The 27675-nt window shown below is 39.9% G+C and overlaps 1 protein-coding gene across 1 annotated transcript in view; it reads left to right on the top strand.

Moving 5' to 3' along the window:
• COL4A4 (collagen type IV alpha 4 chain) overlaps window positions 1-27675 on the top strand; it is a 77150-nt gene that overhangs the window by 46475 nt on the left and 3000 nt on the right. The window contains exons 25-46 of the mRNA XM_076340904.1: window positions 407-590; window positions 1368-1436; window positions 2517-2621; window positions 3141-3359; window positions 4288-4449; window positions 5098-5268; window positions 7289-7432; window positions 8694-8801; window positions 9055-9233; window positions 10387-10450; window positions 12049-12123; window positions 12587-12694; window positions 13024-13131; window positions 17137-17208; window positions 18001-18129; window positions 19977-20084; window positions 20976-21131; window positions 21811-21909; window positions 22212-22220; window positions 23098-23229; window positions 25354-25470; window positions 26211-26399. Of these exons, the coding sequence (XP_076197019.1) occupies window positions 407-590; window positions 1368-1436; window positions 2517-2621; window positions 3141-3359; window positions 4288-4449; window positions 5098-5268; window positions 7289-7432; window positions 8694-8801; window positions 9055-9233; window positions 10387-10450; window positions 12049-12123; window positions 12587-12694; window positions 13024-13131; window positions 17137-17208; window positions 18001-18129; window positions 19977-20084; window positions 20976-21131; window positions 21811-21909; window positions 22212-22220; window positions 23098-23229; window positions 25354-25470; window positions 26211-26399 (2707 nt within the window). The remainder of the gene's footprint in view (window positions 1-406; window positions 591-1367; window positions 1437-2516; window positions 2622-3140; window positions 3360-4287; window positions 4450-5097; window positions 5269-7288; window positions 7433-8693; window positions 8802-9054; window positions 9234-10386; window positions 10451-12048; window positions 12124-12586; window positions 12695-13023; window positions 13132-17136; window positions 17209-18000; window positions 18130-19976; window positions 20085-20975; window positions 21132-21810; window positions 21910-22211; window positions 22221-23097; window positions 23230-25353; window positions 25471-26210; window positions 26400-27675) is intronic.

The following is a 27675-nucleotide window of genomic DNA, read 5'->3' as shown; positions in this document are numbered from 1 at the left end:
CTTATGAAAGGGCTAGCTACTTAATGAAAAGTACCATTTTATTCCAAATTCCCAGCAGATTAATCACGTGTATCATTTTATGTTAGCCTAGATCAAAAATCATAGTTTTTATCCATTGAAAAATTATTTCCTTGGAAGTTTTACTGTTTATTTTGGTATTCCTGAATATAATTTCTGCATATACTGTGTGCCAATATTATGGAATCAGGAAGAAAAAAAACCCCACAAAACTCTACCCTTTGTTCCTATTGCCTTTGACTATTTAAAACTACTAATATCATCCATGTAGTCACTTAATTGTGGAAGAGTGGTTTCTCCAGATAATTCTCTAACATGGCTTTTGATAATCAAAGAGAGGAAAGAAATTAGGTCTTGTTATTTCTTATCAACAATTTCTTTCTTTTAGGGTGATTCTGGAGTACCACTGGTGGGTGATAAAGGATTCCCTGGGGTTCGAGGACTTCCTGGGGTAAAAGGACAGATGGGATTGCCTGGTTTGGGGTTTCCCGGCCCTCCAGGAGTCAGAGGTAGCCCTGGAGACTTTGGCGATACTGGTAATGTTGGGCCACCTGGTCCAAAGGGCCAGAAAGGTAATTTTAAATGTTTACATTAAGAACCAAATAACAAAATACATGCTTAGTAGCATCCATTAGTTTCATATGTATTCTATACGGTGTAACTCATTTACAGTGAAAATCAATTTTGACAAGCTCAGTGGTCATGTGAAATATGGCCACGGAAGGGTACAATACTGTCAGCATTTAGCAGCAGACACTAGTGAGAATATGAATTGCTAGGGGCCTTAAACCTGCAAAGTGCCACTTGCACACTATCAGAGGAATCATTTTCCGGACTGAAGAGTATTCCTGAGTGTAAGGATTTGCAAGGCAATGCTTTTTTGCTGCAGGAGCAGGAAAATACAACTCATACTTAAGGCTTGGTCTGGTTTTTGGTTATAAAAAATCCCTACCAAAATAAAAAAAATCTACTGCTGGCAATATTTATGAACCAGAAATGTACATAGAATTGAGATGAAAATACTGTTTCTTTCTTGCAACAGAGACTATTGTAAAGACAAATTTCTGCGACAAGTAAAAAAACCCAAACCTTTGTCTTTACAGAATACAACTGTATTACAACAATTTGAATCATTACCAGTATTCTATACAAAATGTGTCAAGAAAAATATCTTTTAAGATTCTCCATCAAACCTTAAGTCATATGGAAATAACAATGTGCATAAACAGTCCCTTCTTTTTACCTTTGCACATCTAGTTGGTTAGTTCCACAGAAATATTACAGTAAATGTTCAGACTCCATTTATTCTAAAATCAAGTAGGCCAGTTTCTTTCTTCCTCTTGCTTCAGGTGAGACTGTCTGCATTACGTTACCATACCCTGGAAATCCAGGTCCCCCTGGTTTTAAAGGTGTTCAAGGTATGTTTACAGATGGGAGAATTTTTGGTTTTAATTGAAATGGAGTTTTAAGTTGCTAATTAAAAAAAGAAGCTATCCTAAAAAAATACAGTATTCTAGTTTTTCAACGGATACATATCTCAAAACGTAAAACTGCAAACACACAGGAATATACTCATCTAATAGAATCAAGGGTCAGACAGCTGCAGTTTGCATGATCAAAAGGTGTGCAGGCTGCCTCCATAGAGATGACTAAATGAAGGTAGCTTGAAAATCTGTCCTGCCTCAATTAAAATACATGAGAGAGTCTGTAAAATACGCAGATAGCTGGAGTCAGGTAAGACCTAGAATATGTACATCTGGATACCGGGGGAAAAAAAGGTGTGTGAGGCAAAGATATGCTGCAAGTCTGTAACTTCTAAAACTATATTGCTCATGGCAAGTTGCAATTGAGCCCTAAAATCTGAATACTTATTACCATTACTTCAACTTGTTCAACTTAATTTAAATTCAAAGAACTCATCCAGGAACTGGCAAAATGTTGCTTGTGATCACCTCCAAAACATTTGAAATACCCCAGAAAATCCTGATCAGAACAAATGGAGATACTGGATTTTCAAGCTGCTTAATACAGTATTACACAGCTCCCTGACATCAGTATTGTGGGTTGTAGCTGAAATTTATACAGACATGAAAGAACAAGGATTAGCGTATTGAGCTCATGTGCACCATTGCAGAAGCAGCGTATAGCACAGGAGAATATAAGAATTTGAGTTGACGACACCTATCATTCTCTAGGTTAACATTGTTGATGTCCTGTAACATTAAAACGTTATAGGAGATAATTTTTTTTTCTAATCTACTCTGGTGATTTGCAGTCCACTGTTCATGGATTAGGGAACAAGTCCATTTAGAAAAACAGGAACCATGCATTTGGTTGTGACTTGGGTGGTGGCTCTTGCCCAAAATGTTAGAAGCAGATGCAATCCACTTGTCTTCAAAGTACATGAATTTGCATGGGATAAAGATGCAATACTGTTTCCTTAGATCACACATTTTAGAGGTCTGTCAGTTTTTTACATATTTTCTTTCTGTTCCCAGGACCAAAGGGTTTAAAAGGACTCCCCGGTCGTCCTGGACCAAATGGCTTTGATGGTCAAAAAGGCCATCGAGGCAGGCCAGGTGCAGGAATCCCTGGGCCAGAAGGTGAATTGTGCTTTTCTTAATCCAGGAGACCTGCTGGTCAAGCTGTAATGCATACATGCAGGGTAAGGTAGCTACCATGGTAGGACAGAATAGGAAGCACATTTCAACGAAAGCTAATGGAAGAGGAATCTTTACCAGTTTCTCTTTCTTTCCTCCAGCATTGCAGGTGCTGCGATAACCTAAAGTTCAGTGTCCAGAGAGGAAATATTCTCAGAAAACTGAGAACAGTTAGTATTATTTTAGCAAAGGGATTGAACTGGACAAGAGTGACAGTATACAAGATAGATACTGCCCCAAAGAAAACTATTGTCACTTCCCACAGGAATAATTACCTCCTTCATTCCTCATGTATCATTAGCTGTAAATGAGAAACCTGAAATTTAATGTATCATGTTATTTTTCTTTGCAAAGTGATAATTTAATTCTGGTTAAATTTGCATTATAATATTCCACAGTTCTGGAAAAAAAAAACCCACTTCTGAATTATGCCCTATTTGAATTTAAAAATCGTATCAACAGGCTTTCAAGGCAAAGCTGGTGATCCTGGTGATGAAGGTGAAAGAGGATCTACAGTTGATGGTAAAAATGGGCCTCCAGGTCCACCTGGCATAGATGGTCAGAAAGGTGTTCCAGGTGATACCACATACGGTCCTCCAGGAATCCCAGGCAACAGGGGACCGCAAGGACCCCCTGGTGCACAAGGAGCAAGGGGCGATCCAGGCATTCCTGGGCTTCAAGGTACGAGCCAGTTTTTATGAAGCATTTCCATGTGTTCAAAGGAGAAAATCTGAGCAAAGTCGGGCCTGATTCAGATAAAACTCACACTTACCTGGATCCATAATGGTGACTGTGAAGAGTACACCCTATTTTTACATTTACATTTTTACAGTTAGGGTTGATCAGCCACTGAGAAGATCTGCACTGCAGGAAGGGGAGGATGCCTTTACCCAGTCCATGGAGTAACAGTGCAGCTTCCTATTCTTACTACTGTTACTTGCTGCCTAGTGGCCATCTGTGCTTAGGGCCTCCTGCTCTGCCACACAGATAGTCCCTGCCTCAGATTGCTTACTCAAATCTGAAAAGGCTGGCAAATGGTGGGAGAAAACTCAGGGAGGGAGGGATAAATTTCTTTGCCCAGAGTTACACAATATAATCCTCAATATCTTGGGCACTACATTCCTCATTTCTGCAGGGGAGTTTTGCTGGTTGCTGCAGATGTCTCCATGGTGCCACTTCCTTCCCACTTCATAGCAGATACTGCTGTTTCCTTTTATAGGTCTTCCTTTTGCCCAGCCCTAAGCAGACACACACCCCCTTCTGTGCAGGGAACACCTGTAGAACTAACCCCAGTGCTGTGTAGCTGGTGCAGGCCAGTGAGCTCCTTCCATTCTGCTCCTACACATCAGAAACTAGCTTTTTGTGCCATAAAGTCGTCCTCGCCTATAGGTGAGAGCTGAATTTGTATTTGTTCCTTAGAGAAAGAAGCTCTCCACAACAGGCAATTCTAAATTGCAGAAAAGCATCAGTTTCCACAAACTATGCAAAAACTAGAGGATAAGTAAGATATTACAATAACTGAACATGTAAATTTCAAAATTACAATTAGGAATTCTGAAGGATGGTGAGTAATGGAAGTAAAACATTTTACAATGTTTTTTGTTTCCAGGAAAGCCTGGTACCCCAGGATTTCCAGGTGCCAAAGGCTTTAGAGGCCCAGAAGGTGATATAGGAGCACCAGGCTGTCCAGGCTTCCCTGGTCCACCATGTGACACAGGCTTACCAGGGCCACCAGGACTCAGAGGTGTCATGGGCCTGCCAGGACCTCAAGGTACACAACATCCATGAAGTTGCCTCACAGCTCTAAGCTTTCACACCTTTTCTAGCAGATTTAATCACATCATTTTTGTGGCTGGCATAACAAATATTTCCATGGGGGCTGCTCATTAGTGGGGGTGTACATTATGTTTTGCACATTTCCTTAAACTCAAGGAATGTATAGTGTGCATCTCAGATGTTTCCTTCCCTTCCCATACTGTTCCTTAACTGGCCAATTCACAGTGTGTTCACTGTCAAGTAATAAACAGAAGAGTTGCCTCTTATTCTGTTGTCCTGAGTAACTTAACTGAGCTCCTGTCATTACTGTGATACTTTTATCTTCCTTATTCTTAAATGAAAGTGTTATTTAGGGAGAGCTAGGAGACATATATATCAACAGTATTTCCAAATTAGTAGGGATTTTTCACAGGGCGCTTCTACTGATATATCTCTAACTAAAGAAATACAAGAAAACAAACATTCCAGGTGAAAAATCTAGGCAGAGCCAGGACTCCAGCATGGTAGCAAAGTTTCCAAGTTATTTTGCCATGTTTGATGATATTCAAATTTATACCAAAATCTATCACTTTCTATTTTTTAGACGCAATTGCTGAACCCTTTTCCTGCATTTACATACATAGATTAAAGCTCTTTTTCTCAGGCTTACCAGGCTTTAAAGGTCAGAGGGGAGACAGGGGCCTAGCTGGGCCACCTGGAATCAAAGGTCTCAAAGGCTTTCCTGGCTCACGAGGTCCCCCAGGTCCTCCAGGCTCACGAGGTCTTCCAGGACTTCCAGGCGATAAAGGACCACCTGGTTTCCCAGGACAAACGGGTATGTCAAACATCCTGCAAACCACCTCATCTATAACTTCTCTTGTGGAGGGAGCCATTTCTACTGCTCTTAAAGCTAGGAAGTACTTTGCACCCTTCTCCCTTTCCAGCTTCGAGAATAAGACCCTGCAGCAGGGCAGAGGCAATAACAATAGCATCCTTTGTTCTTTCTCTTGTTATAAAAACAAAGGGATGGAAATAGTTTGATGCATCTTGGTGCATCCTGGTGCTTTAGTTGTTTTACAACACTGACACATTTCCATGTATTATTTCCTGACTATTTGTAATAGGTTGTTGTTATAATATGCTATAATAAGAACAATATATTTTCTATTACATCCAGACTATCTCCTTTACTGATGCAGTCTGTGATTGTATGCTGAGTATTCGATTCTTGGACAAGTAAGGAGGGGGTCAGCAGAACTGCTACCTTGGACTTCCGGAGGGCAGACTTTGGCCTGTTTAGGAGACTGGTTGACAGAGTCCCTTGGGAGGCAGTCCTGAAGGGCAAAGGGGTCCAGGAAGGCTAGACATTCTTCAAGAAGGAAATCTTAAAGGCGTAGGAGCCGGCCATTCCCACGTGCCGAAAGACGAGCTGGCGGGGAAGAAGACTGGCCTGGCTGAACAGAGAGCTTTGGTTAGAACTCAAGAAAAAAACCGAGAGTTTATGGCCTTTGGAAGAAGGGGCAGGCAGCTCAGGAGGACTACGAAGATGTCATCAGGTTATGCAGGGAGAAAATTAGAAGGGCCAAAGCCCAACTAGAACTTAATCTGGCTACTGCTGTAAAAGACAATAAAAAATGTTTCTATAAATACATTAGCAACAAAAGGAGGGCTAAGGAGAATCTCCATCCTTTATTGGATGAGGGGGGAAACACAGTGACAAAGGATGAGGAAAAGGATGAGGTACTTAATGGTTTAGTGGTGGACTTGGCAGTGCTAGGTTAACGGTTGGACTTCACGATCTTAAAGGTCTTTTCCAACCTGAACAATTCTGTGATTCTATTCGACGGTTCTATGAGTAAGTGGAGAAATAGCTTCACATTATGCCTAATACTTACAAAAATGTGACTTTGGTCCCAAATCATCACTGTCTAATGGGCAAAAGTTCTGAGTAACTATAGCAAAATCCCGTTTTCCTCTGTCTGTCATCTGGACAGTAGGAGTCGTGATTTCCAGTAGCCACATGCAAAATCTGGTGGTGTCTTAGGCTATGCATTGTATTTAACGTGTTGGGGATAACTGCTTTAGTAGTAGTTCAGTTTTGGGCCCCTCACTACAAGAAGGACATCGAGGTGCTGGAGCGTGTCCAGAGAAGGGCAACGAGGCTGGTGAAGGGTCTGGAGAACAAGTCTGATGAGGAGCGGCTGAGGGAACTGGGACTGTTTAGCCTGGAGAAAAGGAGGCTGAGGGGAGACCTCATCACTGTCTACAACTACCTGAAAGGAGGTTGTAGGGAGGAGGGGGTCGGTCTCTTCTCCCAAGTAACAAGCGATAGGACGAGAGGAAATGGCCTCAAGTTGCGGCAGGGGAGGTTTAGATTGGACGTGAGGAAAAATTTCTTTACTGAAAGAGTGGTGAAACATTGGAACAGGCTGCCCAGGGAAGTGGTGGAGTCCCCATCCCTGGAGGTATTTAAAAGACGTGTAGATGAGACACTTAGGGACATGGTTTAGTGGGCATGGTGGTGTTGGGTCGATGGTTGGACTCTATGATCTTAGAGGTCTTTTCCAACCTCAATGATTCTATGATTCTATGATTCTAAGTGTAGCCTCAATCTCCAGGGGGTGGCAGCAGGGAGGGGGAAGATGTTTGCTTCATCCAGGCAACCTGGATTTCAAGACAAGTTTGATCTTGGCATGAAGCCATGCTCCAACTATTGGTTCTCTAGCTTTGCTGGTTTCCTAAGGAGTTCTTCTAAACTTCCTGCCTTTTGCTTTATACTCTTCCTTAGAATATGACAACAACAGCACAACAGCATAGCAGACTGAATATGTAAATAAAGCATTTAATATTACCAGGAAGCAAAGGGATTCAAGGACCCCAAGGATTCCCAGGAGTCCCAGGAACACAAGGCCCAATGGGAATCTCCGGTGTAAAAGGTGAAGAAGGAAAAATGGGTCCACCTGGGCCTAGTGGAGAACGTGGGGATATTGGAATAAAAGGTTTGTAAAAATCCGCTTCACTCTGTAGTTATTTCACTGCTATGTTTAGTTCTGTTACTACTGTGTTAGGAATATATTTACTTTTTCTACTTGTTATAAGGTATATTCACTTCTATTTTCAGAGATACTAAATACTAAATCCAGTTATCTCACTTACAAATGCATAATGAAAAACTAACTAACAAAAAATTAATTCCACTTAGATCAATAGGTGCATTTACCACTAAATCAAACAGGTTAAGATCACTTATTCAAACAAACCTTGAACTTTGTCCTGTACACATCTGAAAGTTTAGATTTTTCAAGTTTTCTATCATATTGTCTGTGTTCTTCAATCTATGTAAAACATACAGGAAATAATCTCTCTAAATATTAATATAGGAAAGAATAACCATCTCCAAGGTGCAATCAGACAGTACACTGCAGAGTGGACAATACAATTGCCATCTTTCATATTCCAGACAAGCAGGGAATAATTCTGATTTAACATCACCTGGGTTACTACTGAATTAACTAAAAAGCAAGAGAAGGATAATAAATTCTGTTAGCAGTGAGCCTTGTCCTGGTTCCAGCTGGGATAGAGTTAATTTTCCTCCTAGTAGCTGGTACAGTGCTGTGTTTTGGATTTAGCATGAGAATAACGTGATAACACACCGGTGTTTGAGTTGTTGCTAAGCAGTGCTTATACTAAGTCAAGGACTTTTCAGCTTCCCATGCTCTGCCAGCGAGGAGGCGCACAAGGAGCTGGGAGGGGGCACAGCCAGGAGAGCTGACCCAAACTGGCGGAAGGGATATTCCGTACCATGTGACGTCATGCTTAGTACATAAACTGGGGGGGAGTTGGCTGGGTGGCGGTGACCGCTGCTCAGGGACTGGCTGGGGATCGGGTGGTGAGCAGTTGCATCACTTGTTTTTCCTGGGTTTTGTTTCTCTTTCTCTGTTGTTTTCCTTTTCATTACAATTTATTATTATTCTTACTTTATTTTATTTCAATCATTAAACTGTTCTTATCTCAACCCACAAGTTTTCTCACTTTTACCCTTCCGATTCTCTCCCCCTTCCCACCGGGGGGGAAGGATGAGTGAGCGGCTCTGTGGTGCTTGGTTGCCAACTGGGGTTAAACCATGACAGTCTGCTGAAACAACTGAGAACTTCATTAGTATTTGAAGGCTTTCTCTGTTAGGGAAGTCTTCACTAAAATTCATTTTCAGGACATGTCACTCATGAGGATTTACTTACATTCCATATGTTTTGTTCAAAGGTGAAAGCGGGCCTCCAGGAGACAGTGGCTGCGTTAACATCCGCCTTGAGAAAGGACAAAAGGGGGAATCAGGGTCTCCTGGTGAGAACGGATTTAGAGGTGAAAGAGGTAAGTTCATAAAATAAAGCCCTGCATACGCACACATTCATCTGATATAAATCACTGGTGTGTTTCACAGGTTTGGGCTCGCAGCTGCAGTAACATCCAGCAACATTATTGCGTTTATAGATTCTTAAACTAGCAGGCTAGTTTCTTTGGACAATTTCTAAGGCAAAGTGTGAAAGCATAGCCATATTCAAAGTAAATGTCAAATAATGGCTTGACTATATTGGTCATAACCTTGTTTTGCAATTAACTTCAGGTGAAAAAGGCAATACTGGTTTCAGAGGCACCCCAGGATTTCCAGGGAAGAATGGTCTCCCAGGACTGCCAGGTGACCATGGTGACACTGGACCGATGGGGTTTCCAGGATCACGGGGTTTCCCAGGACCAAAGGGCTTTAAAGGAATTACGGGTTTTCAAGGACAACCAGGTGACCAGGTAAACAAAGTGAAATGTCCTGGACTTTGCAGTTACCTCCTGCATCCAGGAAATATGATGAAGGGTACTTCTATTGTACTTACCCGTTAGATGTTCCTTCTGAGAAGAGACTGTCAGTATAATAGGAAGGGTAAATTCCTTAATGCAACACTTCAGTGCTTGGGTTACATTTTAGCAGGAACTGTAGTTGGAGTCAACAAAGGGCCTCTCCCCTCTCTCCCAACTGCATGTTGCGATTTTGTTACATTGCCACTTGGTGGAAGTCCAAGCTACACTGCACTAATTAGGGGGGCAAAAAATAGATGCACCATCAAGTCTTTAACATTATTCCTAAAAAGAGATTGACAAATCACTTACTGCAGAGATCATAACATCGCAGCAGCACAAGTATGAAATTAATATAGAGCTGCTTCTTCATATCTTGCTATGTGGAGCAGCCAAGCCAACAGACAAGACAAACCAAGTCTTCTGTGCCCATACCAACAGCTTGCACCAAACAGAACCCAGGCAAGCAGTATTGCTCAATAACAAATACACAAACCCACACATATATCACATATAAGGTAAAATTCTTCGCTGGCTTGTATGCTAGGCAGACAGGCAGTGCATGAAGCATAAAGCACAGTTGTTTTTTTGGTAAAGGGATATATCTTTGCTTGGCTTGTCTTTTGTTATATTTCTTTGAAGAGATAATCTGTGTTTTGCTTTTACAGGTCATTATTCAAACGGAAAACTAGAGAAATCTTTACATTTTTACTGTTACATCACAACATATTTCTGGTTAATGTTTGTAGTAAATTTTGGGTAACATGCAACAATATTTGGTACATTTTTATGGTACCTTTTAAATCAAATTACTCAAGCCATCTGTGGGGAATTTAAGCTGTTCAAGCCAAGAGTTAGCATAAACTATAAAAGCACAAATTCAAAATGATTAGCAAGTCTAATCTACAGTTTCTTGGAAGTGTTAGTGGTCAGTGATAGATGTGTAACAAAGACAGCATGCTTTTCTGTTGAGCTAAAGATACAGTTTTGCTATTCATATTGATTGCTGGTCCATTTACCAGTGTAAGAGAACCAAATGCACTTATAGATCATTCCTGCTACACATATCATATGTCGAACATTTTTATTTTGTTTTTAAAAAAATCAGGGTGATGTTGGCTTACCGGGAATCCCTGGAAATCCAGGACTGACTGGCCCAAAAGGATCTAAAGGTAATGGGTTTATATAGACATGCTTTTAACAAAAGCAATATTGTTAAGATGTATATGCTCTGATAGATGGAGAGTACTCACTAGAAAAGGGAAAACAGGACATAAGTGAAAATAATTAAAACATGAATGTCATTAGAAACATCTGACTTACCTGAAGGCAAAATCTGCATTTCAGTATATTCTTTAACAGTTTGTTCCTTTTAAAGTAGGTCTTACTAATTTAGAAGATAAGTTTGTGTCAAATTTCATAGAGCTTAAAAATTCCAAACACATGTAAAAATCCACTCTTATGGAGCTGTAAAATTTGTCAAATCAAATAAGAGAAAATGCAGTCATTTATGGTATTATGGTATGGTATGATACAGCTATGAGGAATTTTTAAAATATTCCAACATGATTTATAATTTCTTTTATATCACTTATTTTCCAGTGTTTTCTAGGCTATGATTTTTGAATTCTTGGAACTTCTGAAAGTGTAGCATAACAAATCAGGCAGAGTTCATACCCATGCATGAAAAATTATTCGGTTGAAAAGATGAAGTTTTGCATATTGTTTTTTGCATAGGTAGAGATTACTCTGAAAAATTTATCTATAATATTTAGATTTTAAACAGTGTTTCAGAGAAATACAAAATGGCGTAATCCATCATATTCCAAGTTTCCTTGGAGCAGGATTTCATTACTAATAAATAATGAAATTAAATCATTGCCTGGAAAAAAGCATTAAGGGGACAGGACAAATTCTTTTCTCCGTTACATTTTCCATTTCTTCAAAAGTTCAAGACTTTCTCAGCCAGGGAATATATTCCCACAAAAAAAGTAAAGAACAATACTCAATATAAGGAGAACTTTTATAAAATGTATTAAATCAAATTTACTGGAAAAGTTATCCTTAAAATTAAGCAGGAAATAGCCAGTAAAGGTGGGGATTGCTATGGCAGGGGATTTCTAGCAACACTTGAACTTGATATATCCTCTTAACTCTTCACAGCAAAATCAGACAATGAAGCTGGAGACAGCATGAATAGGTAGGAGAGGTCAGTCATTTGTACAGACAGTATAAGGCAAAATTGCTTGGAATTATTGATTCTGTGATAAACAGGAATTTCAGCACAGGCAGAAAGGAGAAGGTATGCTGGCTTAAAGTCCCCAGCTAGAGCCTAAAAGGTCTTTACTGATGAAATAGACTCACGCTGTACTGATTTTGCACATCCTCACAAACCTATGTTAGAAGTTCTCTTTGTTTAATAAAGCGTTATAGGGAATTTATGCAACGTCTTTCATTTTCAGTATATGCTGTCAGTATTGGGAAAGTTCCCATAATTTTTGGTTTTGTTTTTGGTTTTTTTTATTATGGGAAATCTACATGAATACTGCCAGGAGTCATACTAAACACAAACTGAGTTAGTACTGCAAGACAAGCAGAGCTGGGAGGTAATTTGCATGTGCCAAAGCATTTTTCATTCTGTGTTCTCTCAGTCCCTTTTATAGCTGTTAATATCTATGAGTAAATTATCTGATCTTACAAAATTGTCCAGCTTTGGTTTTGTGGGTGAAAAGGATATTTGTATGAAATGAAAGTCACTGTACCTCAACAGGCAAGAGAGGTGACCCAACTCCTCTGCTCGGTACACATGGTCGAAAAGGGCCTCCCGGAGATCCAGGACTACCAGGTACCTCTGTCTGATTGAAGCAAAAATTGGACTTAAGAACTTATTTTCTCTAAGTTTTGTTAGCGGAGAGGGAGCTCTGCTTCCTGTGCCTATTGAGTGGTATTTTCTATAGTTATAAACCCAGGGATTGGAGAGGCATCACAACGTGCAATATGGCTAGCATGGACATAGAAGGTAGAATCTACTGTTGTCTAGTACAGCACCGATGAACATACCAGTACTTACCAGAATAAAACCTGGCTTGGCTATATCTTGCTAGCCAGTTCTGCTCTTTCAGATATCACCAGACACCAGTATAATTCATTGCTAATAAATAGATGCAAGGATCTGAAGTATTCAAATAAAATTCTTTTTCTAGTCAAGAAACCCCTTACTGAACTTTTATATTTTTAAACTTATCATGAGATGAAGAATGGGCAACTTTAAACAAATAAATGCTAGTTTTTTATTTTTTTTCTTTAAGGACTCTGTGGACTCCCAGGAGAGAAGGGTTCACCAGGTATCCAAGGGCAACCTGGAAGACCAGGATCCAAGGGTGACCCTGGATACCCAGGAATACCTGGATTTCCAGGTAATGCCAAAGTTTAAAAAATAGTGCCATGTAACAACTCAAGAGAGATACGGAACAGGAAAATGCAGCTGAGGAGGCACCTCTGTGGAGGAGGCTAGAGAAATCAGAGATCATATGAAGGTGTGTATTGAAAGCTATTTCAGTACCTACAGACAGGAGCAATAGTCTGCTCAGAGTCTCAGAGAGCAAGATCCGTCAATTCTTCATACATTTCCATACACTTTCAGGTACCTCTGATTAATGCAGTGTGCTGCATAGCATGAAAAAAGAAAAATCAACAGTTCAATAGATTTGCATACTCACAGATTTTTTTTTTTCCCCACTCTCAGGAGCTACAGGTCCTCAGGGATTGCCAGGAGAACCTGGAGAAAAAGGGAAACATGGAATTTGGGGACGTCCAGGATTGCAAGGATTAGTTGGATCCCAAGGCAGAAAAGGTAAACAGTATACAGTGCAGTTCTACTGGTAATGTAACTGCACCAGACATAAATACCCTTTTAGTCGTGAACACGGAAAAGGCCTAACCGTGAGCATGATTTTGATTCTGTATTCTCTTAAGCTACTAGAAGAACTAAGCCAGTTCCCATCACCTTTGAAAAGTAACATAAATGCTACCTCAGAAAATTGGGCTACAATCTAAAATGAGTCAGGAAGAAGGTAGAAACAGATTCTGGCTTAGCTGATGTAACTGATAGCAGAAGTTAAGGAAAGAAAAAGGAGTTTGCAGCAATTCAGATGCATCACTTTCACTTCAGTTATGCTGTGTTCTACCTTTTCACCAGGGAGTGCCACTGTTACTCTACAAAACCAGCAGACTGCTATGGACAGTTTTGTCTTACAAATTTGTTTTAACAAATTGTGATAACTTGGGTTGTTTTTTGTTGTTGGTTTTGTTGTTGTTTTGTTTTCTCCAGAAAATGATTTTTGGTGGATTTAACGTAGAAATGTTTCCTCAAAATCCTCATTTACACTTTTCACAATGACTGTTATGTTTAGATTGAATAGAAGTTCATCTATACAGTTGTTTTTGTTGGAGAACATTAACTTTCACTGTACTCAGAATGATATATTGAAATTGTAAGTTACATTAATACTTCATAAAGAAAGGTAATCAACTATGTACTTTGTATCCTCTCTCTGTCATAGTGTGCTTCATAACCAGTTCCTGGACAGGAAGAATAATATTAGTGACCCATATACAGAAATCACAGTAAAGTAACACTTGGGGCTATGATAAATGGTTAGAGAGGACAATAGATTCACTTTTTCAAATTCAGCCTAAGGAAAAATTGAGATGGTTTCCTATAAACTACTGAAAATTTAAATGAAAAATGGAAACCATTTATGATTGCTTGCGGTAAATAAGTGGTGCTCATTTAAACTGTCATGACAGATTCCTTGCTGGTGCATAATCTGCAAGAGAACATTTCATTGTTGCAAACAATATTTGCTGTAACAAAGGCAGAGATCTGCAGTGACAGGGATGTCTAAATTGAGAGGGGTCAAAAAACAAAAAAAAGAGCATTCTTCTACTGAAAACATCTTAGTAGATGGACTCTTTCCTTCTTGTCATAAGCGGTGAGACACTTCTTTTCTAGATTGTGCAGAAGTTATCCCAAGTCCTGCACAGGAAACATAACAAATTAACGCACGTGCTGCAGAGGGAAAAGTTCAGTTCCAAATGGTAATTCATTAGAGACTAAGTTGCCTGCTAAGCCTTAGGATTCTATATATTGCCAGCATAGTTGAAAAGAAGGTTAACACCTTTGAAATTATACCCAGTAATGAAAACTGAATGGAATTTGTATTCCAATCTTAACGCTATTTTCAATAAATACTGTTGCTAGCATTAGCAGTGAAATGGTTAATTGGCTGTTCATAGCTAAGTACACGGACTTGTTAGTCTAATTGCTTCTCATTTACATTAAATGTCTTGTGCTATGTGTGTCATACTAAACACAACCTGAGTTAGTACTGCAAGATTAAAAAAAAATTAGTTAAACAGCATCTACCAAAGCATAATCACATTTTCTTTATTACAGAGATAGTTTTACTAGTTAAGGGCTTAGTCTGGCAAGCCTTACTTGTGTGAGTAATCCTTGATGAAGCAAGTAATATTAAGAACATCAGCAGAATTACTTGTGTGAGTAGAAGCTGAAATGGGCTGTAAAATACAGAAACAGTGGTTCATACATAGGTCAGCCAATTCAGCTGTACCTAGAAATATGGTTCTATAGCAATCCAAAAATCTAGAATTACGAGTGCTGATATTATAATGGATTGTTGGCAAATGTGTCAGAAATTCCCTGGAAAGCAAGTAAACCAAGCCATCAATCTTGACTGAATGAGCTACAGATCAAAAAAGTTTTAAATGGTGACCTGGGTGCCAAAAATAGTTAGTTCATAATCATTTTAAAATACCACTGTTAAATTCCCCAAATTGGCATGCAACTCTTACATAAATTTGAAAATGGGAACATGCCCAAAGCACAAGCAGGCTACAGAAAGCAGGACTGAAACTTAGAATGTCATGAAAAGTTAGAGAGCAGTTAATTAAGGGCACAGAAGATATTACAGGTTGGATTACTAGTATCCCATATTATAAAGGGGATTACATAGAGAGTATATTATCAATGTCTTGCAGCTTTTCGAACAATCTTCTGGATTTAAAATTTTTCCAGACTGGTGTTTGCTACAGGCTGGATTTTTTTTTTTTCCTTTCTTTTCATTCCTTTGTTAAATTTTAACTAAAGTAATTCAACAGTTTCTGAGAACAAAGCTATGGGATTATTATTTTTGGTGTGTCTGTTGGAGAACTCTAGTGCCCTTTTATTTTTCCTTTCTCAGATGACCCATCTTTGAACTAGGGACCTTTAAATATGGCAGGTGAAGCAGTGGATGAAGGGCATTTGCGTTGCTCTTCCTACAGCAATTTGTCCCTGCCAAATTTGACCAGCTTACAAACTTCAAAAAAAATATATCCATTCATATGTGCTTAAGTAGAGCAATATATTCTCCCATGATTGATGCTCTGGATATACAGCAGATTTGTGTGCTGCAGGACATGCTGGGATCAAGCACAGGAACTGAAACAGAGAACCTACATCTTCTATGCCAGGAAGTAGCTAGACAGGGAAAAGGAGACAGACAGAAAGATAATTCAGACTTGTGGAAAAAAAAACACTGCAGCTGGACTGTGAATCCTTCATGGCAGGGAGAGGAAGTGGTGGGGAAGGAAATTAGGCGGAGATAAGCAGCAAAGGTGGAAAAGAGACAGGAATAGGCACTGACAGTATTGTTCCAACTTCTTGATGATCAGTGTCCACTCTAATCTGCCGCTCTCTGGAGCAAGAAGCATCCCAAGTCTACTCGTCTGTCTGAAACCTCTTTGAAATCTGTTACCAAATGACCCATCAGTTTTGCCAAATCTGTTCCTATCACCAGGTGATAGGCTGCCATCTGCATTTAATAAGTGTACGTCTTCACGTTTGAGACTTCATCTATACAACTTAGGAAACTGTGAAGTGCTAATGACATGGAGATATTTTTACCCTCCACTGCAAATAACAAACACAATCTCGATTAGTTCAACTTTTTAAAAAAATGGATAAAAAATGCCATCTATGTTTTTACTTAATTGTGTTTTAGCAATTTTCAGAAAAGCACAGATTATAAAGCAAAAGTTATAGCTGATTACCATGAACACTCAGCCTGTGATCTGGTCATCTGGTGAACATCACTAGTGACAAAGCTGCTCTGTACTATCACATGTCAGCACAGGTCTCAATTACAGATTTGTTGTCTTCTAAACTGAACAGCACAAAGTCTTTAAGAATTTTTTGTAGTAGCGTGATGCAAAAGCACAGATTTCACACAGTTTTCTGTGTGAAATCTGCAGGACCAGGGAAAAGAAGCCAGGGGAAAATTTAGCTTCTTTCTAGCGCAGCCTGATTGAATTGCACTTACATTTGGAATAGAAGCTGTAGAGAAGTTCCAGCTTTACAGTTATTTTAGGTAGTGTCTGCATCCCAGTCACCTGGCCATGTAGTGATAACACAGCTAATTTTGGACTAGTTAATTACATGTAGCAGTAGTAGTCTAGCCGCAGACATGAGGTTCACTGTAGAGTAAATTAGCCCATACTGAGCTTCATGCTGTTAGCTGCAGTATAGAAATACTAAAGGATTAAAAGGTATGTTTTCCGATTGCTTTGATGTGAAACTGTATTATGATTGCTATTTTCAGATTTTTCAGATTTTTCTTTCCAAAAAGACTGCACTCAGGTGTGATGTAATCTCATCTTCAGTTGCCAATAAGAATCAAATTCAGCAAATACCCTGTCTTGATCCAGAATGTGTTGTCAGAAAAAAAAAAGGCATTATTTTTAATTGTGACTTTAAAGGATTATTGTGGCACCCAGTCATGCCTGTAATACCTCTCAGGTCTTCCTGGACCGCCCGGACTGGATGGCTTGGATGGACTAAAAGGTCAAAAAGGTTCTGCAGGAGCTCCAGGTAAAGAAAGGAAATAGCTATGTGGAACAGAAAAGCTTCTCTTAAATGACTGAATGTGCAAGGAATGATGCATGTTATTTTGATATTTGCCTTGCCCAGAAGATATCATTAAGGGTCAGACTAAACTTTCAAACAGAACCTAAAGTATGCCTAATGACACACCTGCAGTTATTTGTGGGGAAAACTTTAAAACTTCCATTACTCACATAGTTGTGTTGGAACCTTTCAAGGCTGTTTATAAAATGAAAATGTTCAGTGCAGATGATTCAAAGTAGAGCCAAGTCTCCAGGTTTTTTATATGTAAAAGATAAAACTAACAAATTGAAAGGAGACTTATGAAATCCCAGCCCCATTAAAGTCCATGGGAGTTGTGCCACAAACTTAAGAGGAACCTGGATTTCACTCACGGTGATCTATTTGCAACTTTCAAAAAGTGCTTTTGAAGCAGTATTAAAAAACAGTACTCACATCTATCTAGAGATTACAAATTTATGCTGATAGAAAATTAAATTTAGGACCACGCAATCAGTTTACATTTCAAGTTACAGACAATAATGACACCATATAAAATAACCCCTGAAGAAGAGCATTAAAGCAAAGAGATTACTTTCTTTGCAAGAGATTAATTAGGGCCAGATTCAACAAAACTCTCTCCAGCTTCCAAGACAGAACCAGAAAAATAGCACTAGGCAACCCTTGCAAGGAGGAACATCTGCAGCTGGTATTTCTATTCTGCACATCTGTATTTGTACTCACTGTAAGCTTTATGTACATAATTGTTTTCCTATAAAGGTCAAAGTGAAACAGGGCCCCCAGGATACTCAGGAGAACTTGGACCAAAAGGAGACAGAGGTGAACCTGGATGGCCTGGTATTTCTATTCCAGGCCCCCCTGGAGAAAGGGGATTCCCAGGATTCCCAGGTAAGAAAGGGTTTTCTCCTTAGTGGTGCCCTGCAGAGTTGAAATGAAGCTCACACAGGCTCTTCTCCTGATTAGTATGAACATTAATACATACCCAGAAGATTCTCTCCCTAAAAACATTTCTGTTGCAATAACATGCTGATGTTTCCTGAGTAGATACAGAGACCCCAGTATTTCTTCTTTGTTATGTTACAGGAGAGGAAAGAATGAGAATAGAACATGATGGACTTGGACAGGCTCAGGGAACTGCTAGGTGGAGTTGCCTCTTGGGAAGAAATTCCTGAAGAAAAAGAATTTAGCAGGAGATCTGGTAGTCACAGAAATAGAGTAAATCTATCAACTACTCTGATATAAATGCAAGATTGTATCACAAGATTGCTATGATTATTTAAGAGCCTTGGTGATACAGGAATTGCATAGAAATAGGAAAAAGCAAGTGTTTGAGGAAGGGTGACTAAGAAGGTTAAGAGACTGGAGCATCTGTCACGTGAGGAGAGGCTGAGGGAGTGGGAATTGCTTAGCCTCCAGAAGAGAAGGCTCAGGGGGGATTTTATCAATGTGTGTAAGTACCTGATGGGAAGGACATGGAGACAGATTCTTCACAGCGGTATCCAGTGACAGGACAAGAGGCAATGGGCACAAACTGACATACAGGAAATTCTACTTAAATATAAGGAAAAGTTTTGTTTTTCCTGTGAGGGTAATTGAATACGGGAACAGGTTGCCCAGAGAAGTTATGAAGTGTCCATCCTTGGAGATACTCAAAACCCAGCTGGACAGAGTCGTAGGCAACCTGCTCTAGCTGACCCTGCTTTGAGGAGAGGGTTGGACTAGAAAGTCTCCAGAGGCCCATTCAAGCCCAGAAATTCTGCGATTAGAAGTGACATTAGCTTTACTCTACCAAACCTTGCCACAGCGTCACATAACACACAGAAGAAAAATAGCGGAGGTGAATACTCGTGAAGTGAATTAGTCTAAGATGAAGACGCAGTCATTTTTCTCAATTCAGTTACTAGTTCGTGAACTGGGGGAGCCAACAGAATGGTGCTGTTGAGGAAAAAAGAGAAAAAGTTTCATCCTAAGATGTATTAACACTGCTTGACACAGGATGGGCAAGGCTTCCCACAGCATACTGTGTCCAGCTTTGGGGAGAACTCACTAGAGAGTAACGGGAAGGATGGGGTCAAAAACAAGACTGAAGAAACTAGATTTGTTTTTTTGTAGAAAAGAGAAGGCAACAGAGTGCAACACACATGCTAACAAGCTGCGACTATTCACAAGTGTTATGCAGAGGATGGTAACCTGTAACTTCCTGCCCGTCACATGTAAGGGCACTAATGTCTTATTTTGCAAAAGTCCAGATTACAAATTAGGAAAAAAAATACATTTAAGGCTAGTAAGTTCATCTTGTTCACTGAGGTTTTTAGGAGACAGCTGAACTCACTTTTGCTAGGAACAATCTGTGAATACTTATCCTGTCCCAGGCAGAATGATTTCATAATCCCCACTCGTCTTACATTTTTACCATTTCTCCCATTGCTAGAATTCAGGAGAAGGCGGCTATTTGTGGCAATCTGCCAATGTGTGATGATGCATTCTTTAGTTTAAGTAGATTTTATGGAAAGAATTACAAATTTTTAAAAGATAACAAACGTTTTCACTTCTACAAGATGACTTCATTAGCCTAATCACTGGTACGTTCAGTATACAAGTGAGAGCATACATTACCCCCATGACCTCACATGTCAGCATTCTTTTAGTTAGTAACTTATTTCTGTAATCTAAAAAAAACCTCAGATCTTTTTTTTTTTTTTTCTTTCTTTTTTTTGTAAAATGTGATCCTTTAGGTAGAAAAGGACCTGTTGGACCCACTGGACCTATGGGAAGATCTCCTGATAGTGCTTCTCCTGGTCCTCCAGGTGATCAAGGACCACCTGGTTTAGATGGCATCAGAGGTACTAAAACCAAAAATACCAAATTTGGTCATGTAAAAAGCCCCTGAGGCTACTAGGAGTCACTGGGTTGCCGTCTGTGGAACAACGTATAAAAGTGCATAGGGAACAAAGAAACTTATCAATACCTCAGCGAATACACAGAGAAGTGAACACTGGATAGATCCTCAGAGCAAGGATAAAATACAGTTCTCCAGATTCAGTTTTCTGGCCTGTATGGTAATTGGGTACAAGTCCTGCTGCTACAACATACCTCCATTTCCACAGAAGCAGATAGAAGTAAGATTACTGGCCTCTCTTCCTAACAAGAAGGATAAAATACATTGTCCAGAAGCCTGCCGTTGTTGCTAAACCCACAAAAAGCTTTCCAATCTAAATCCAGCCCTGGGAAAGCTAAAGCTGGCAACTCTTTTGTAAGCATTTACAGAGACCTCACTTCTGTTACAAGCAGGGGTTGCCAAGAGATCCAGTCAATTCCTATAGATTCTGGTCCTCAAATGGAGCTGTTTCAAGTAGTTCTGACCCCTTACATTAAGTGTTATCTGACCCCTTCCTTACCCAGTACGAAGACTTACTTCCTATTGGGAAATAAGGGATGGAGATTGGAAGGGTAAGCAACACTATAATAAATAGAGAGAAACATGTCTCAATGCATGTAACATTAACTTGCCGCCTTTTGCTTGCACAGAATCTACATAGTTTTAGGAACTATTCCTATTATTGTCTTCCTTACGATGCCTTGGACAAAGGCTAATGCTAATATTTCCAAAAACACGCAAGGGCTGTCCTACGTCCCAGGGAAAAAAACCAAAAGCAAAAAAACCAATGGAACATGTCTATTTTTAGATGTTTATGCTTCGTGCATATATTAAGAATAAAGGTCTTTTACTATAGGTCAGCCCGGGAATCCTGGTCCTCCTGGAGAGACTATCTTTGTGCGAGGAGATCCAGGTGATACCGGTATTCGAGGGGCACCAGGTAATCCTGGGCGGCGAGGGCAACAAGGAGCCAGAGGTCTTCCAGGGAACCAAGGAAGAGGAGGACCAAAGGGTATGACCTGAGATGTTTTTAACTAGCGTGTGCACTTACACCCAGCCCTACGCAGCTGAGCCTTGTGCACAGGGGATTGCCACTGGAGACTGAGCCAGACAGAAGTGGTAGGCTGGACATTTCATAGCTCTGCCCTGTTACCTACAGATAAGATAGGGCTGGGGTAGAAGGTCAGAGTAGAGCCAGATTCACACGTACTGCTTCCAACAACTTGTTGGAAGACTCCCCTACCAACCTAAGAATGAGGCGGTAAAACTTTTGAGCCTGCCAGGTAAAGCAAACCTTGACCTCCCTGCAGGAGTCTTGACAAACTATGGAAGATGCAGACGTGTTTGAACTAACACAGAGTCTCACATCTGTGCCATATCAATAGCTTTGGGCTTTCAACATATTCTTCAGTTTGAAAACAGGGATCTAGATGCTCTGCTTCTTCCACACACTGTAGAGAAGTCCTGTCTACACCAATCCCTTCCAATCTTTACAAAAAGAAAAGTAATAAATTTTAATTCTGTTCAAGACCAGGGAGAGAAGAGGAAAATGCGCATTTCTTTCTGGGAGACAACAGAGTTGAGCTGCCCCAAGCATTTTTTGTTATTCAAGCAGCCAGACTTCATCTTATTTATGTGTTCACCTTCTCGGAATGCAACCACATGTAACCGCACAACTGTTTTCTTTCCAGGTCCTATGGGAATCCATGGCCCACAGGGCCCACCTGGTGCTATAGGACAACCAGGAGACCAAGGTTTTCGGGGAAAACCTGGTCCCAAAGGTCCCACAGGTACTTATGAACCCGTTGCTCATTGTCACTCAATTGTAACTGTGATCTTTCTATTCATATATAATCTTAATAACGTTTATTTGCATACAGACAATTTAAGCTCAGAAAAAAACCAACTTAATTGATTTCTCATTTGAGTTGTGTAAAAATTTCTGAACTACGTATTTGTTTCTAATGTCACCTCATGTAAGTGATTGATTTCAGTTCTCATTCCATTCTTTACTCTAATTTACATGCCTGAAACTTGTTTCCACCTGCACCACAATGGCCTCAATCTGCTTTCCATTTTTCAAATCCTTCAGGTTTCATCGGTAAGTTCATGACTATTGATTATTGTTCTTTTCATGTGGGCTTCCTTCTGTATAGATACATTCCACTCTTACTAGAAGGTATTCTTGGCTTGGCTGCTAGGAATAGTAGATACTGCTACAACAACATAGTTCTAATAGTTTTTTCACATAAATAACTAGCGCTTCCAAGCAGACCAGTATCGTGATAATGCTACATTGAGAAGTCTCATGCTATGATGTCAGTTAGACTTGTAAAACACACTTGTTCCAAATTATTTTGGTTTTTGATTGTCACACAAGATGCTTTCTAACCAAAAACTTAGCAAAAGCTTGAATCCTTACACTGGATTACTACAAAGACTGAACTCTTAATGTGACTAAATTGATCCGATTCTAATTTTGTTCCAAAATGCAAATAACCAATAGCTCCCAGTAACTTTCAATACATAAAATATGGCCATTCTTTATTTTTTATTATTATAATTATTTTAAACGGATATTGTGGGTTAGCTTCTTTGGCCTGCTTTTTGATGGTTTTACAGCCACAGAATAGGTAAAGTACTGTAAAGTCTTCACATCTGCTAAGGTGTTTGCGCTGAAGTTGGGTAGACTTTAGGCTTTAACTCAAATCAGTTTGGGGCACATTAAGACAGAAACTGTACACCAAATGTTTGAATGAGCTAGCATACACTTGCTAACACATGCCTGCCACGCTGTTAAATGCTGTGCTAAAAGACTAAGGGTAAAATTAAAAGCAGTGAGACTCAATAATTCAAGAATTTAAAATACTTAAAGTATACACTTGAATACCAAAACCAGCTAACAGTTATGTTGATTTTTCACATGGGAGCTATTAACCTATCTTCTGTCTAATTTACTTTCCTGTTACACATTCCAGGTGACCCTGGTGAACCAGGAAAAACAGATGATTCATGCCCTGCAATCCCAGGGCCTCCTGGGGAAGCAGGGCAAAGAGGAGATGATGGCTCTGTAGGATCAGCAGGGCCAATAGGCCACCCCGGTCCCCAAGGTAAGCTTGTGTTTTGAAAGCTTGGATGTCTATTTTAGCCATTTAGACAACAAATTGAAAAGGGTCAGAGTGTCAGTGTTACTTCTCTATGTTTTACCCTGTCTCTTCCCCTTAAACACTTATTAACAGTCTCCAGAAACATGTAGGGAGCTGGTTAATGCTGAGGATGATGGACCAATACAGCTGAACCAGGCTGCTTGTGCCTGCCTGCACCGCATTCCCTTTTCCTAGGCCGGGGAGGGCAAAAGCATCAGGCACTGTTGAGAAGAGAGTTCTTCAAATGGTATTTTTCCTTTTTGCCAACAAATGAAAAAGCAATGCCTCAAACCACTCCTATCGTTTAGACAGGCTATAGTTGGAGGATGTTAAAAATATACATGCTTTAAAATTTAGCAATAATGAATCACAAAGCTCTGCTAACCAAAGTCCTAAAAGGACACTAAAGTCAAAAAGTGCTATCGTAGCTGCCTCTCTATCTGTTAGAACATGAAAAAGTTACCACAAAAGAAAACTGACCATAGAGATCTTAAAAAACAAGTGATGAAAGACTGCAACATTCTTCTGATAGATAAAAAGAAAACAAGGGTGATGCTGGTACTGATGATTCCAACAGAGTGGCCATCTTCATAGAAATACAGCGTAACGTCTGTGTAGTGTCTTCAGTTTAGGCTGTGTCTAAATGTGTTGTCTTCAGTTTAGATAGTGGAATCCCTCATGTGGTTTTAGATATTTCCTACTTGGGTAACCAAAGTTTGTTGTGGTGCCTGCACTGGACATCCAATGTCTCCCAAGAGAAAATCCATGATTTTCTCCCAGGAGATTCCCTGCAGTAGTCATTCCCCTCATGGAAGTGAACACAAGGCAATTTTCAGTGAACTATCTAGTTTTATGTATCTTAATTGATTTGCCAACTAAAAGGTGTTTCTGGGGTTGCTGTGTTTCCATTATATACATCATTAGAACAGTTTCTGTAAAACTAGGTGATGCAGTGATACTTACTTGCACTGGTTTTATGAAAGCAGCACTTAGTAATGCTTTTCCTTTCATTAAGATAGCAGAATTCCAATTTTCTCCTGGCTTGGAAGGCAAATTGGAGGTTTTACTGGCAAAAACAATGTGTATTACTAAAAATTCAGTGTACTTGAGATTTGGCAAAATAACTATGCAACCAACATTGAAAAGCTGTTAAATTGTTTTGACTGGTTTAGATTTTCTTCTGAATCCAGTAAAAAGTAACATGGAAAAATTTTGAATGTTGTGAGACAACCTTGAATTACTCAGTCTGCAGGTTAAATAGCAAAATCTGCAAGACATGAAACACACACCATTAATGAGAAACAACTATGGTGCTAGAGAAACACACTCATCTGAAAACTGTTTTTTACCAAGAGGAAAAACACTGCTGAGTGCAATAATACCTGACAAGTGTAACTTCATTCGATTCAGATTATGTTTAAAGTAGCCAGTGAATAGGACCGTCACTACCTTGTGCCCTGCATACGGGACGTATCTTTTACCGTCATGGCCGCACCTCGTTATCTGCTAATGTATAAAAATGCATGTACCTATGAGAAATATAAAAAGGTGAGGCCACCAGGAGCCTAAAAATGTCTTTGCCCTTCCCCACTGGGTGTAGTCCACTTCTGCAGTCCCTCCCCGTTCCATAAGTACCCTAATACATGCATTACTTCACAGGAAGTTCAGTACATGTTTAAAGACTTTGCTGAATTGGGTCCTAAAAGATGAAGGCCCGCCACAGGATGAGTTATAACTCATTACACGGTACAGATACTGATGGCAATTCTGCAGGACGCTTGTCGTGGTAATGTTAGTGCTTTGATTTCAAGTGTAAATCACGCAAGTTCTGTAGAGAGGACAGAAAACCTTATCAGCAGTTGCTGTTACTAAAGTCGTGCCTCTGAGCTACTACTGTGGTCACAAGGTAAATAAGTTGTAAAGAGAATTCCCAGCAGAAAGCAGTTCTGCACCTCTCTGTCCTAAAGCGTCGTACTTCTTGGTTCGACGTTGGTCAGTTCTGCTGCCTGGCCCTTTGCATGCTTGGACAATGTATAACCTTTAAATGCAGCCATATGAAGGGAAAGTGCATACTTTGTATTTATCTAGGAAGAAAAGGTGAAGAAGGGTCGTGTGGCCTGCCAGGTCAAGATGGCTTACCTGGGGCACCTGGACCACCAGGCGACCAAGGGAATATAGGAGAGCAAGGATATGCTGGGCCACAAGGTAAGAATGGAACGTGACTTTTGGGGGAGAGATGTGTGAGGTGATGTGTAGACTAAGTTTTCTCTCTACTCCTATCCCTATCTACAGGGGTACATCCACCTCTAGCCTGAGATACCATGACACTTCTTTCCCTCTCTCAGTTCAAGCACTGATAGTGACATTTGTGAATGATTTCGTAACACATAAAAAGACCTATCAGAAGAACATTTATCTCAGCATCCATTATTAACCAGAAAGGCAATTAACCACACATGCTTAAACACCATATATCAATAGGTATGCATTTCTGAGTCAGGGCTAATGGTGCAACTGAGTAATTAAAACTGTATTTTAACCGTGACTGCTGTTTAATAAATTAATGATTTAATACATATGTGAGGAAAGGGCATCGACTGTTACTGCGGGGATTCAAATTCAGTCCAGACAAGTCATCCTAGTGAGTAAGTCTGGGAAATCATTGCCCGCCTCAGTTCGTTTCTTAATCCATACAGCACAGGACAGAGGCACAATAGAAAAGCCAACTGTCAAGCATTCAGTGGCAATCTAGTTCATTTCTCTCCCATAAGAAGGATAACATGAGTCTAGTGGTGTCTTTATTGCCCACGACAACCTGTGAAGTTGTATTATATTCAGTCAGGAACCCCTTACTGAACACTTAAAAATAGTAAAAGATAAAAGTTCACACTAGCTATGTGTTCATACAAGTCAATTTCTTTTACCTTTTCTCCTACGTCCACCAGGTCCACCTGGCCAGACTGGTATCCCAGGACCACCAGGCCCCCACATTAGCTCTGCGAGTGGATTCTTGCTCGTCCTTCACAGTCAGTCGGATAGAGAACCACTCTGTCCACAGGGGATGCCAAAATTATGGACTGGCTATAGTCTGCTGTACCTGGAAGGACAAGAGAAAGCTCATAATCAAGATCTGGGTATGTATTGTAGTACATAATTGCTCTCCAGTTAAGGTCTAATAAGGGTGTGAGCTATACAGTGAAAGACAAGTCAAATGGGGCACACTACAGAATCATCAATTACTTATTTTCTACAGACTCAAAACTAATTTACACTGATTATAATGAACTTGGTTATGCTGCCCTATTATGTGACCCATTTAAAATGGCTTTCTGCTGCTTTGCAATTGAATGAAAAAAGTATTTCTACCCCTAAGTAATTCTGAATAGAACTTGGAGAGATGAGTGGTTTATTTCACTCATCCTGGCTAGTCGTTTTGGGCTGTCTTGGAACTCACTGGAGAGATTTTCCTAGATCAGGAATCTCATTTGGCCACTCTGAAATAACTCCCTGGAGGATCTGCTCCTTTTTACTGTAGAGACAGCTTGGGGCAAAGAGCTGGTTAAGTTAGGTGTTTACAGTTGGACAGTATAAATAAGCTTTAGAAATAAAATTATGCATTGTGTGCAGCAGAATCGTGTGCTTTTAAGAGTCAGAAGCTAAGATTTTTTGGAAAACACAGAGCCAAATTTCTCCCAAAGACAGCCCCGTTTGGTGTCTTGGGTCATTTCTTCTACATCGTGTACAATTCTGACTAAAATTAGCTGTCTAAATAAGCTGCCTGACTTGCAGCCTGAGAAACTGATGGTCAGCAGTTTGCAGAGGAGAAATTTCCTAAATTCTTGTTGACTTGTTATACAAGAGGCAGAGAAGTCTCCTAGGAGGAAAGATCGAGGACCTAATAAGCTGGACAAAAAAGAAGTGTTTAAAAGAGCAATAAAAAGAGAGATTTTCAAAACAACACTGCTGTACTAAAATGTTTTCACTCTTGTGCGTTTGGCATTCCCCAGGAGAGCCAGTTGGTAACAGAATGCCTTGTAACAGCAGTGAAAATAAGATTCAAAGAAAATAAAGTCCTCGTTTCCTGTGACCAGTGTGCTCTTTTTGCAGGCATTTTCCTTACTAGGCTACTCCAGATCCTTTATTAGTACGGGAATGCAATATTACCAGTGATAAACAAAACTGGCTTCTGTGTAGAAATGTCACGTGTCCTTGAAGAAGAAGGCATTAGGGGTTGGGGGCATTACAGAAATAATACATCACACACAAAGTTCAAGGCAGAACATATATGCAGTGATTATTATTGTTAACTAATAGGTCACCATGAAACTGTTCTAAATTCGGTTCTGGAAGAAGAACTTCACCTCTGAGGTATGCTGAAGTATGCACTAGTCACTTCTTAATTCCCACTGA

The sequence above is a fragment of the Aptenodytes patagonicus genome, chromosome 6 (genome assembly GCF_965638725.1).
Source record: "Aptenodytes patagonicus chromosome 6, bAptPat1.pri.cur, whole genome shotgun sequence".
Lineage (NCBI taxonomy): Eukaryota > Metazoa > Chordata > Aves > Sphenisciformes > Spheniscidae > Aptenodytes > Aptenodytes patagonicus.
The sequence above is the reverse complement of the archived record's forward strand: the minus strand, read 5'-3'. Positions and strand labels throughout refer to the sequence as shown.